Source organism: Triplophysa dalaica, chromosome 21, assembly GCF_015846415.1.
Source record: "Triplophysa dalaica isolate WHDGS20190420 chromosome 21, ASM1584641v1, whole genome shotgun sequence".
Classification (NCBI taxonomy): Eukaryota; Metazoa; Chordata; class Actinopteri; order Cypriniformes; family Nemacheilidae; genus Triplophysa; species Triplophysa dalaica.
Genome location: NC_079562.1, coordinates 17,589,860 through 17,604,409, shown reverse-complemented (window position 1 = coordinate 17,604,409; position 14,550 = coordinate 17,589,860). Strand labels below are relative to the sequence as shown.

General features: G+C 37.4%; 1 protein-coding gene across 1 annotated transcript in view; it reads left to right on the top strand.

The window, feature by feature from the left end:
• Positions 1-2,010: 2,010 nt before the first annotated feature.
• The window catches only part of LOC130410075 (metalloproteinase inhibitor 4-like), a 38,856-nt gene continuing 26,316 nt past the window's right edge, over positions 2,011-14,550 (top strand). Inside the window, exon 1 of the mRNA XM_056734489.1 lies at positions 2,011-2,268. Within this exon, the coding sequence (XP_056590467.1) occupies positions 2,142-2,268 (127 nt within the window). The 5' untranslated portion in view covers positions 2,011-2,141. The remainder of the gene's footprint in view (positions 2,269-14,550) is intronic.

Genomic DNA, 14,550 nt, shown 5'->3' with positions numbered 1-14,550 from the left:
ATTTTTACATTTTTCTTGTTCTCTGTATGTTTTATCTTGTTATTTTCTTATGTTGTTGTGGCTGTAGTCCTCTAGGGCTCTATAAATAAAGTAGACTTAAGACATTTATTGTCAGAAGAATAATACAAGTAACAATCAAACATAGAGGTTAATGCCAAAATAATCCAAATGTTCAGGTAATATTCCACAAACGGACCATTTGGGTAGTAATCCAAAAATTGAGGTAAAGTTCCTCAGTTAGATAGATTCGGGTAACTAATCCAAATGCACACGGTTACTCACACGGACAGTACGCGAGATACGACAACCAGACTGAACACTAACATGGGTAAAACGGGATAGTTATATGGATTCCATAAACAAGGCGCAGGTGAGGGTGTAATCAGAAGGCTGGGGAAAGTGAGTGGGAAGGACGGTGAACAAGCGCTGATGTTACAAACCCGGTCACTGCTACCACTGATTTCCAATCCCTTCGTGGTCGGCAAAATATGTTGAGGAAAATCAGTCTAAAAACTTTGGAAAAATTTCACAAACAAAGAAGGTCCAGGTGTCAAGAGATTTAAAACCTGTATTAGGCCTACTCAAGCCAACAAAGTAGTGAGACGCCTAGAGGTAATTTGTCTGAAAAAAAATCTGACTCCAACATTTATTTAAAACTTGCAAGGGGTTTACATCATTTTTCACCAATCAGGTTTTAGTCGTGATGTCACCTTATTTTATTTACCAATCCTTCTCTTACCAAACACCTTCATGGTCATCATGACCTGTTTCCCCTTCTTTACCACCTTGTCTTGTCTTTAACTGTGGCAAAACTGTTACCTTGCTCAATGTAGATTTTTTGTCATAGTAACGGGCAGAACATGCCCAGATTTGGTCATACTGGAGGGTTGGGACCGAAAAGAAGGCCCAGATTTTATAAACACTATACATCAAAAGCACTGCTGTGAAGGGTGCTTTTCTGAATCTCATACAAATGTGGTTAAAATGCATCGTGAATAATGATAAAAAATATATAGACATATCATGAAATTGTTCCATAACAGTCCCTCGGGCAGTGCTCCGACATGTGGGGCAGTTCTGCATCGGGCGACCTGAGTTTGATTCCCACTTCGCTTTCTGTCCTCCTTTTCATCCAATTGTACAAATAAAGGCAAAAAATTCCAAAATAAATCTTAATAAAATTGTGTGTTTATATGTTATGTGTGAAACATTTTACCTTACCACCTGCTTTAACAATATTCAATCTGCAAAAAAAAATTTTTTTACAATAAACAAAAACACTGTAATATAATAATTGTTCTAAATTGACAATATTCACTTTGAGTATTCATTGTACATACTTTTTCCATTCCAGAATGAGCATGTCCGACCACAGCAGGAAATGTCAGCATTGCAGTCTGGACTGCAGAATAAACAGAACAGGCAGTTAGTCTTCTTTTATCAGTTCACATTTACATGTATGCATTTTGCATACCCTTTTATCCCAAGGGAATTGTAGTGCATGTAGTCTGTACTATACTTGAGTAATTTAAGGTAACAATTATGCAAATATAACATTTAGCAGTTTCTGTACAGACAAAGTAAAAGTGTAATACCATAACAGATATGTTTTCGGTTCTCCAGTTTGTGATCAATCTACAAATATAATCTAGTGCAGCGTTACTCAACCACGGGTTCAGGGTGTAATAGAAGACCACAAGATGACTGTAAATTATTTAAAATAAGACAAAGCATTAAATTACCTAAAACAACAAATAAATATGGGCAATTAATAGTATTTGGATATTTTTAAAACAAACATGTAACTCTAGAATATTTTTTTGACAGAAATGTGTAAAGTGTGGGACTTTCTATGACAATGCTTTAATGTTATAACATTTTTTATTATAATGGAGTCTTTTCATTTGATCCTTTATTATATATAAATTATTAAACACACATGTAGGTGGGAGGAGTGGTTAAAGGGGTGGATCCCTCTCTCAGGCAGACATGTATAAACTACAAAATAAGTCCACATCCCCAGTGGGCTGAAGACCACAACACTGAAGACCACAACGGAGAGAAAAGGAGAAATTCTTTGCTGCCTGAATCATACGTGATTAAAATATTTTAGGAAGTATAACATCAGTCTTGTGCTGTACATGATGGGCATCACACTGTTCGGTGTTGTGCTGATCTTCTTGTCTGTAGGGCTGAATATACAGACAGCAGAGAGCTGCAGTTGTATCCAACAACACCCTCAACATCACTTCTGCACTTCTCAAATAGGTACGTCAAATCTAAAATAAACATTATTTCTGCAACTCTTCTAATACTGTTTATAACATTTTCTAAAACTGCAGAACACATATACCTGAAGGTAGTGCTGTAGTACTCGAGTCCGGTTATGGATTTGAGACATTTTTTAATGGTCTCGGACTTGTCTTGGACTCGTTGGTATTGGTACTCGGACTTGGTCATTGGTCTCGATAAATATTCTAGTCGGTCTCGTCCGAGTCCAGCAATATATGTTTTATTTTCTCTGTCAAAACAAAACATTGATAGATCAATTTTCTTCAGATCCGAAAACGAATGATTCGAAAACGTTTGCGCACTCTCGACTCAAGATCGAGAGCTGCGTGTGCTCATAAATTCTCTCTTCACACAGCAGTTCATCTAAGAATTTGCTGTTGATGTAACTAAATAACTCCTGTATATTGGTTTAAGTCCGCGGGACTGTCATGCACGGCAGAAATTGAAAACTTAATTAATTTCTGGATAATATAAAGTGTTTAAGGTTGTTGTGGCGAATCGACCTTCCATCGCAGAAAGAAATTTCAGAGACAAGAGTTCCAGATGGCAAGAGTTTAAACTTTATTTGCCCATGCAAGCAAAGTGGGACACTCAGAGTTCATCTGAAGATGTCCAACGAATACACATCTGACTCCGTCTTTAATACATTGTTCCCAAGTCGTTATCACAGTTTGAACAAATCATGTTTTACCTGACATCACCTTCTACCAATCAGTTTTCATATGATATCACCTTTTTATTAGCCCGTCCCTCTGCGCACGCTACCGTTATATTTCCTGCCTTCCATATTAGGATTTAATCATAATGAGTGCCTCTCAAAAACAGGTGCCTCTATATCTTGACACTTTTCCGGGACTTTCGGGCCATACATGATTTAACCTTGTTTTTATAAAAAATTAGCTCATTCTTTAGCGTAATAATGAGTGTCCTTGGTTGTATGCAATAAATTAAACTTCTCAACAAAAGTGTGTGCTGTATGTCTTACTGTGATACGATATTTGTTGTGTGTGCAGGTGTTCAAGTGTTCAAACTCATAACATTGGTTTTATAAAAAATTAGCTCATGTTTAGAGATACCCAGCGTCCTTGGCTGTATGCCACAAACCAAACTTCTTTATTAAAAATTATGTGTGATGTACATGCAGTTCAGATAAAATATTTGTTGTGCATGCAGGTGTTCAAAAGCTCAAACTCTTACATAAGGCCCATGCCCAATATTATTTCAGAAGAATAACTTAATCTATAACTAACTAAATGTATCATTTTATATAAGAAAACTCAATACTATAATAGAAAAACCAACATATAACCACCCCTTTGAGGCTGAAAAGCCTCACACTGCACCCCGGTGTTAACCAAAACATAGGGATTTGTAAATTAAGTCAAAATCTAACAACAAAAATAATAAAAACTGATCCATTGTGCTCAAAAAATAATAAATTGCACGTTCATTCAGTGAATGATATAATAATACGTAGGTTATTAGCAAGCGATATATATAAAAAAATCCTTCCACCGTTCTGTAAATAATTCATAACATGAGTATTTCTGTTTTTTAACTTCAGATTGGTCTGAGCTCTTTGACCTGACCAAGTCAATATTAGCATGTGTTGCATCATCATCCATGCTATGTTGTGAAACAGCATAAACTACCATTTGGCTCGGAGCAGTGGATGCAGCTGTTCCTTAAAATGACTTCATTACACATGGCCAAATGCATAATGTTAATAAAATGAATGCAATATTTCATATTTCATATCAAATTTTTCATGTTGGTAAACACACTTGCAATCCAATCCCAGTAAAGTGCTTCTGAGTTGACCTCAGATTTACTCAGTCTCGACCATTAAAGAGATGTTCTTCATTCCTTCATCGATGAGATGTCAATCCGCGTCGTTCTTTGGAATATAGGTGGAAAAGGTTTCTCCAATTACTACACAAACTTCTTTCGCAGCTGTGAACCGGTCCAAGACCAAGCAATTTTGCAACACAGTCAATTTTAGTCCACGTAGCTCCTCCTTGATGCCTTTCATGACAATGTTCAAGGTATTCATAAACGATAGTTTAAACAAAAGGCCTTCAGAGACAAGCTATCAAAATGGCCAAAAGTACAGGCCACAGATCCTGAAGGGTTAAGGGCCTACTCTGATTTCTTAAATGCCTGTTGCCATGCCTCGTGAAAGGTTTAGAGATATTGAATGATTGCGAAGAGAACCAAAAGCTGACACCGAAAGTTCCAGATTGGCTAGCAGCCCACTAGAACCATCAGTCAATTTGTGTCGATAGAAGCAGAGATAGCTTCTAATCCGATCACTTCCCTGCATGCGCTGCACTCGTCTAGCTCATCCTATATCAAAAGAAGCACAAATGAAACAAAGGGAAGTAAAGTAAGCGTGTTCAGCACACAAACGATTGCAAACACTGAAAACTTAAGCTCAAACACTGGAAAAGAAAAACAACTACGCGTTGTGTTTGATTGCTCTGCAAAATACTGTGGCACAAGCCTAAATGAACACCTGTTGCTGGGGCCAGACATGATCAATAATCTTAACAGACATCCTCATAAGGTTCAGACAGCATCCCATTGCTCTTCTGTGTGATATAGAGAAAATGTTTCACCAATTTCACGACCGCAACTACCTCTGGTTCCTCTACTACCACACAACCTCAGGAGTATCGAATGAAAGTACACCTTTTGGGTGCAGCGTCATCCCCTGGGTGTGCGAACTATGGACTTAAATATCTTGCCAAAGAACACAGCCACTCCCATCCAGTAGAGCCCAATTTGTTGCAAAATACTTTTATGTGGAATACGGAGTCACAAGCACTGACACGGTAGAAAAGGCCATTCAGTTGGCAAAGGAGGAAAGAGAAATATGCGCAAACGGTGGTCTTTGTCTCCACAAATTCGTATCAAACAACCATGCTGTATTACAAAGCCTACCCCCATGTGTGCAGTAGTGGCAAAGACAATGGACTTGACCTTCAATGACACACTGGAGCGAGCTTTGGGAATTCAATGGAGTATAAAAGAGGACAGCTTCATATTCAACAGCACCTTCAAGGACCATCAGCCACTCGTCTACAGTCGCCTCCATACATGACCCTCTTGGCTTTCTCGCGCCATATGTCCTCATTGGGAAGATAATTCTTCAAGAAATGTGCAACCAGGGCACTGGCTGGGATGAACCTCTGCCTGAGAGGCTAAAGCCACGGTGGGAGAGTTGGCAACGTGACTTCACCAACCTACAGAAAATAAACATAGCTCGCTGTTACTCACCTACTAACTTCGGAGAAGTCATAGAAACTGAACTACACCACTTCTCAGATGCGAGCACGTGCCGATACAGGCAATGCTCTTATCTGAGATTCAAGAACAAGAAGGGAGAGATTCACTGTTCACTAGTGAAAGGAAAGGCATGTGTTTCTCCCACAAAAGTGACTACAATACCACGGCTTGAATTAACTTCGGCAGTGGTTTCAGTTTCCATCAGCTATATATTCAGAGAAGAATTGAGAATTGTTGACGGGAAAGAATACTTTTGGACGGACTCAAAGGTAGTGTTAGGCTACATAAATAACGATGCTCAGCGATTTCACACCTTTGTCGCCAACCGGGTCCAGAAGATCCGACACTGCACAAACCCCCAGCAATGTCACGACGTTCCCACGGATGAGAATCCGGCATATGGCGCACCCCGAGGTAAAACTGTAAGTGAACTAGTTACCTCCAGCTGGTTCACTGGCCCCATGTTTCTCTGGGAAAGGAAGATACCCACAGTAAATGATGCAGTGCCAGACCTATCCATAGGGGATCCGGAAGTCAAAAAGGCACAAGCGTTGCAAACAAAAACCTTAGAAATAATGAGCCTAGCCGATCGTCTGTCCAAGTTCTCATCATGGTCCCGAGCGAACAGAGCCGTGGCCCGTCTGCTTCGGCGAGATAAAACAAGGTCACATCTCATGCTCTTTCTACATTGAGCGAAAGAGAAAGTGCCGAGCGTTTCCTAATCCGTGATCTGCAAAGGCAAGCATATGAAGATGAAATCAAATTGTTACGCAAAGGTAATAAACTACTGCGTTGCAACAAATTACACCATTTTGATGCTTTTCTCGACACAGGCGGTCTCCTCAAGGTGGGAGGACGACTCCGTCATTCGACGCTCTCTGACTCTTTCAAGCATCCAATTGTTATTCCCCAAGAGCACCATGTAACAAAGTTAATAATAGCTCACAACCATGAAAACACAAACACCAAAGAGAAATCTTACTGTGGGTGATATAGTGATGGACAAAGATGAACTGACAACCAGAGGGGGATGGAGACTCGCAAGGGTCATAGAGACTGTCAGCGGTAACGATGGACTTGTAAGGAGAGTGAAAATCTCAGTAGGAGATAACGTCTTGCTTAACCTTCCATATTGGAACGCCAAGAGCAGGTTGAAGATGGTTGAAGCTCCTTAAGCTTTTGGCTACACAAGGACAATGACATTCTTTTTGAGAAAATTATTTGTAGTTCATATCACTTAATATGAAACACGCATAATTTTGGTGGGAGTGTAGCTAACCCATTTTTTGGTTTATGCTTGCTGTTTCTCATTTTGCACACCAGAGGGAAGTAGGCATTCTTTGCAATCTTGAAAAGAAGAAATATTTGGTTTAGATGCATTTGTTATTTTCGATTTAATTTCTCTACATATAAATTTCATAATTTGGGGTTGGTGCCAATAAATTGTAATTGCACCTGTATATATAAATTCTTGCCTGTTTTGAAGGCCTGCTTTGAAGATAATGGTTCCGTTTTATGATGATGATTTGTGTCGAAAAATATGCTAACTCGTTTAACGTCGTGCTTGGTTAATCAGCGGTTTATTGTTTGGTATAATGTTGATTTATCTGAGAAAGTACAGTGATCATTTACCATTCATTGTGGACAAAAGGGGACAGAAAAATTTGATTGCTTTGTTTTCTTTATTTTGTCAGTTCTCAAGTTGGTTTACGGAGCTGATTTTCTGAAACGGCAATAAATATTAAAACCATCAGTCGAGTCTCTTACCATCCTTCTGAGGGTATGCTACATACTTAATACTTATCTAGTTTTTTATTTGTGTTAGTTCATTGATAAATGTTTACAAATACGATTTTAATGTTTTGAACCATTGAGATGAATAAATGCTGTAGGAGGATTTCCCATTGTTGGCTAACTAATGTTAAGAACCTAGTTGTGAAGTGATATCAAAGCTGGTAAGCCGCATGTTGGCCTGTCACAAAATAAATCATAAAGCATAGGCTACTGTTATCATTCCCATAGGGCGTTGATTTGGGTAGGGATGGGTCCGTGCCAATATTCAGGCAACACTTAAATGGTCCTTACCAATAATTTCAAACAAACAATTAATCTTCACTTATATATAATCACTGATGTCCGTATGTGTCTTGTGATTTTTACTTACTACTTATTTTATTCAACATTAAAAAAAAATCTTTTACAATCGCATTTTGAAAAAATTGCTCAGTTTGTGGTATACAAATGGATAAGTTTCTTTTTCTGCAATGTGTCGCCAATAGGATTAGTTTTGCCTTCTCACTTAAACGTTAGTTGTTTACATCTATGAGGACAGCTAAGTATAGATGAATATCACATTCACCGACTGTTTCATATGCATTTATTATATACACATCATTTTATATGATTTTTTCCACATTGATCTAAAATTAAAGTTTCTGTCTAACCGTAAGTGATTAGTTCTGCTGTTTAGGGCAGTATAAAATGTATATCAGGAATGTAAAACAAACCAAAGTCACTTAAACATTTTCGTAATTGCTTTTGTATTGATTATAGTAAGCTATATCTAAGCCATAAATGGGCTCATAGGGAATTTATCTAGACTGTTGATGCCTTTAAATATATGGTAATACAGGGTGGCTAATTTAATATTCTGATGTATTTCTAAGGAAACTGATCTTGCTGCAAGCAATAGACAGTTCATCAATAAGAGTAACAACAATGAAGAACAGTGTAGAAAAATATTAACAAAAAAACATTTGTTTAAATAAGTCAAGTAAACTGCGCTAAACTTTAGTGACAATGGGGCTCTGCAGTCCACTAATGTCAAATCCCATTCTATTGTAAATGGTTCTAATAAATTAGCTATATTTAAAACGTGTTTAATTGTGATAATGTGACTTAAAGTTTTAAGAGTAAAGACTTAGTACAGGACAAACTTAGTACAGGCAGCATGAAAGCAGCATGGTTGAAGCAGGTTGGAACCACACCAGTGCCCAAAGACAAGTAAATAAAAAGTTGGACACTTTGGCTGGACCTCGAATTCAAAGTATAGTCTGGGAGCTGTGAGGCTAAAGAAGAACAGATAGCACTCTAGCACACTTTCTTTTAGGATTTGATTAAAAAAGTCCTGACGTGAAACATGACTTCCCAATATTAAACAAAGGCTTTATCACATAATTAGTTTGATCAAATTGACTCGCTGTGAAATGTGTCCATTTACTGTATAAGATTTATCATGAATTGCAGTGGTCAACGGTCTTCATACTTGAGCGGTTCCCCATAGCATGTGTCAGTCTAGCGGTGTCCACTGGACAATTGTTAAGTGGATTGTTTGTAAAGATGACTCAACAATTGGTCATGTGCCTTCCTTATTCTCTTGACGTCCTCGTCTGTGAATATATAGCTTCATACACAATAATTAATTGTCTCATATAAATTCTGAGTTCAATCTTGCAACAGTTTCAAAAAATGTTCTTCATACGAGTCTCTTAAATAACATGGCATTAGTCTGCCTGTTTAATACGGTGTCAAGTTTTTTACTCTTTTGGTTTACATGTGATGGTTCATTAAAGAGAGATTTAGAAGGTGTCACAGTTTGCGTGCAAAGAACCCAAATGCAGGCACACACAGGCAGGACGAGAAGGTAGGGGGAACACAAGTATTTATTAACAAAGAACACTATAACAAAAAGCCAAAACAAGACCCCCTATGGGGAAAACAAGACAGGGTAAATTATTAACAAATACAAGGACACTAACTGACTAAAACTACAAAAAACAAACACTTGATGAAAACACTGACTACACTTACTAAGACAGGGGAACAGAAACCAGAAACATTCCAATGGTGACCAGGCACGAGGTACGATGAAACCACAGCTCAGAGCGAGGTAAGACGTACATAATACACAATGAACCAGCACATGACAATGAACACGAGGATGTTTTAAAGGGAGAGGAACCAAGAGGGAACAGGTGCAGGGGATAAACAATCAAGGAAAGCTAATTAACACAAACTTGGAAACAGGAGGCTAGGAACGATGACGCTACTTGGGGAGAGTATGGAAGGCCACAAGGTCAAAAACATCTCTTCCCACATGAAACAAAGGATTCTGTATGATTCCACCTCTAAACCAAGAAATACCTGACCAGGGGAGGTGAAACCATGACAAGGTGCACCTCTCAGATACGTATGCAAAATAGGTGTTTCATTATTTTGGAGCATAAGGATTACTAGATGAGGGCTGTAGAATTTATTTATAAAAATAAAAACAAAATTTTCTCTTCCTTTTCCTGTATTTTTGTTTAAATCCAACCCATTGATATTTCAGGTATTCTTTAAATATCTAATTATATCTTAATATATATTTAATGGCTGTTATAATTCCAAAACCATAAAACCCTTATCACTAGTGAATCCCATGATTCATTCTTAATACTAAGCATATCAAGCATTATGCATTAATTATATTAGAATCTTATATCAATATGCTACACAATAACACATCCATGGATTTCTCTGAGCCCTCATACAAACTTACACACACACACCCACACTGTTAAAAAAAACTCAAATTTACGGTAAAAAATGTGGAATCTGTAAAAGACAATACGGTATTCTGGTTTTGTAACCCTAAATTTTACAGTAGACAACGTATTTTTTTTACCAAAATCATGGTAGAAAAAAACAAATTTATTTGTCAATTATACATCAATTTTATGTAAAAAATGCAACTTTCCATTGCTTTGTGCGGATATTTACAGTAAAAAAAAAGTTATAATATAATAATATATACAGTAATTTGCTGTTAATTTAACAGTAATAGGATAGACCCTATTATGGTAAATAACTGTAAAAATAACAGAAATATGTTAAACCTTATTAAATCCTTTGACAGTAAAAAACACAGTGAATCTGTATATCAAATTACAGCATATATTTTGACCAGATACATTTTACGGTAAATTCCTGGCAACCACAGCTGCCGGTATTTTACCGCTAAAAATACAGTACAATATGAGGAACATAAATAGTTTACCGTACATTTTACATTTGCAACCGCTAAATATAGAAAAATCTAAAGATGCTCATATATAACCAAGGTAGTGAATATTACTGATAAACAATGAGAAAATTTGACATACCATTTGAAAACAGACTAAACATATCATTTTCTCTATTCCTACCAAACAGCATAGATCTTGAGAATACAGCATGTATCCATGGAGAAATGAATAAACATGAAACAAAAAATGACCTGCCCCTGACCGATCAACAGTAATGAGTCACTGGGTCCTGCCTTGGTGAAGGAAAGCACTCAGTGGAGTTTCCAATGTGCATGGTGTCGAAGATACAAGCTCTGCAGGAGTACTTCAATGTCCATCAGGAGTTCACTTTGGACTGGCAAGATCCCCTCTGCAGCAAAAAAATTGATAAAGTTTCAGAAGTTTGATCAGTGCTTGAGAAAAATGCACAGAAATGAACAAAACGTTCTGTCAAAAATAGATCTAATGATAAATGATTTCTTAGGTGTAAAGTATGCAGTTCTTAAAGGATTAGTTCACTTTAAAAAAAACTTTTGCTGATAATTTACTCACCCCCATGTCATCCAAGATGTCCATGTCTTTCTTTCTTCAGTCAAAAAGAAATTAAGGTTTTTGATGAAAACAATCCAGGATTTTTCCCTATATTATGGTCTTCAATGGGACCCAAACGGTTCAAGGTCCAAATGACAGTTTCAGTGCAGCTTCAAAGGGCTTTGAAAAGAAATGAAAAGTTGTGATTTTCTAGGCTGATATGGCAAGGAACTATATTCTCATTCCGGCGTAATAATCAAGAAACTTTGCTGTCGTCCCATGGCTGCAGGAGGCGCAATGATATTATGCAGCACCTGTGATCCGATTGCACAGGGAACGTGCCTTGTAAAGATGGACAGGTTTGTGAGAGGCATTGCCTAATATCATCGCGCCTGCTGACGCCATGGTACTGCAGCAAAGTTTCTTGATTATTACGACGGAATGAGAATATAGTTCCTTGCCATATCAGCCTAGAAAATCACAACTTTTCATTTCTTTTCAAAGCCCTTTGAAGCTGCACTGAAACTGTCATTTGGACCTTGAACCGTTTGGGTCCCATTGAAGACCATAATATTAGGGATGCTCCGATCCGATACCCGATCTAGCTGACATAAAATTTCTGCTAGGCGATGTAAAAGTTCCTGGAGACACCGGCGCTTAAACACTCTCGTGGCTGTGCTTTGCGAAGGGTGTGACATCATACGCTAGCAACGTGCTCTGTACGTAGTGCGCGTGAACAAGCGAACATAGCTTACATTGAGCAGCGAACAGCATGGAGCGACAAAAAATATCTGCCATTTAGATTTATTTTAGAACATCTACGCCAACAAGTTACACCGCTGTTTGCAATACATGCAAAGTAAATGTTCCGAGGGGTGGTGATAAAGCTGTTCATTATAATACTACTAATTTAAGCACGCCGAGTTCAAGCTGAAGAAACTAAAACGAGACGGTACGAAGCAGCTAACTTTGGAGGAGACAGCGGAAAGAATTCAGAAATTTACATCTAGTAGTGTGAAAGCAGCGAAAATCACTGAAAGCATACTGAATTTCATTGTTATGGATTTGCAACCGCTGTCCGTCGTTGCGAACAATGGCTTCAGACTCCTTATAAACCACCTGGAGCCGCGGTACGACATGGTGAAGCGTAAATATTTTACTGAGACCTGAACTGTACCAAAAAGTCTGCAAACACGTATACGAAAAAAATAAAGATGTCACTGCGCTGAGTTTTGGGGATAATTTGATTTTGAATTTCTATTTGCACCGACTAAACTATATCTTTTTCCGTTTATTTTTACATGTGCAGTTTTACCAAGATAGGGAAGCTAGTGTTTTATTTATCTTTCGGTGTTGGATGTTAAATTTGATTTCCACTAAACTTTAGCGGACTTTGCTTTAATGACTAAAGCATTAAAAAGAGCTGATTCCTGTTTGAATATCTAAAGCAGTGAAGCTATTGCTTTTTTGCTAAATTTCAGCTGCTTTATTGTTTGTGCATTGATTTTAAAATTATATTTGCACATAACAGTTATTCAGAGATTTTGTTTCCATTAATTTATACCTGTTTATCAAGGTTTTTTATTCAGCTGCTTAATTTGCACTTTAATTTTGAATTTCAAGTTTAAGATAGTGAACATTTTGTTTTATTTTGCTGGTTTAATAAATAATTCACTAAATTTGTGAATCATTTTTTTGTTATTTTGTTTTACGGGTCAGGAAATGAATGTTAAGTCGAGCCTGATGTCTTGGACAGCAATGCACACAGTTTATTAAGTAATTGTGCACTTTAAAAATGTTACCTTAGTATCGGATCGGTACTAATATTGAATCTCAGGTATCGAAATCGGTATCGGAAGCAAAAAAGGTGGAACGGAGCATCCCTACATAATATAGTGGAAAATATGTTGGAATGGAATGTGGAATGTTTTCATCAAAAACCTTAATTTCTTTTCGACTGAAGAAAGAAAGACATGGACATCTTGGATGACATGGGGGTGAGTAAATTATCTGCAAAAGTTTTTTTTTAAAGTGAACTAATCCTTTAAATCTACTTATGTACATTGACAACGCAGCCCTAATCACAATCATAATTTGTTAGAAAACATTGTATTTTAGTTTCCAATTGATTTATCATAGAACATGAAGTTAATGACTGAATGCATGGTGATGAGACCTATCATTCAATCTACATTTTATAGCGTCAGTTTCCTTCATCGTATGAAACTGCTCACCTGGACATGAACCTGAGCTCGGCTGATTAAGATTAGTGTCTCCTGTCCATCTTTCTTTTGCAAAACTTAAATAATACCACTGCTTACCTCTTATTGAATCTTTGGGTGCAGACTTAATTGAAGAGCCTCGTATAAACAGGGTGTGATGTTTAGGGAAACCAAAGAATACAGGCGCCATCATTTCTGCCAGAAGACTCACAGGGGGGCAACGAAGCTTTCATTGTGGACTGGGTAGATCCCTTCTGGATTCAGAAAGAAAACATAAAGGGCATACACCATAAATAATAATAACTGACAAAAATAATGAGACAAGAAATTAAAGTAACAAGAAAATAAGTGCAAAACAAGTTTCCCTGTGTTTCAGTGTAGCTGAATGTTTTTCAACAATTTGATTTACGGTAAAACACATACCAAATATTTCCAGCCAAGGTTTGATTCAATCTTCAGCATGCTTTTCCTGCCATTGTCTTGAAACTGTTTCACCTGTCACTATCATTTGATGCTGTTTACAAAAACAAAACAGCAATATTGTAAAGGGACAAAGGAAAATTCATTTAATGAAAAAAAAAAAGGTTATGACCTGAAATCTCACCATTTCCTGAGTCACAGGTCCTTTGAGGATCCTTATGGTTTCTGCTCAAATTCAGTGTCTGAAAAGGGCAGGAACAAAACAAACCTTTTTAATCATAATAAAGACAAAATAAGATTTAGAGACAACAGAGAAATGTGTAAAATATTGACTGGGAACACAGTAGTTCCCAGTCAATGTACAGTTAAGCTGTCTTTAAACGGTCTCTCGCCACTCGTGATCAGAGAGATCGGCGATGAGGGTGAGTACTCTTGGGTTCACATGCAGTGTCTTCTTAGTTTTTTCAACTTTTGTTCCCTTCTCTGGGTTAATGTTGAAGAAACACCTTGATAAACACAATAATCCATAATAAAACCATATACAACGAAGAAAAAAAAGGGAAAGGTGAGGGAAAAGTAAAAAATTACCTCTGAAGGAATTCAAGTGTGGAGCTAAGTTCCAGTTGATAGTGGATGTTCAGGCAGTAGTAGCTACCAAGCATCAGACAGATTGCAGAGATGAAGTCAGTTATTTGGTCATTCACGACTTTGTGGTCAATGATGAGCATGAACAGTCTCGATGCAAAGCAGGA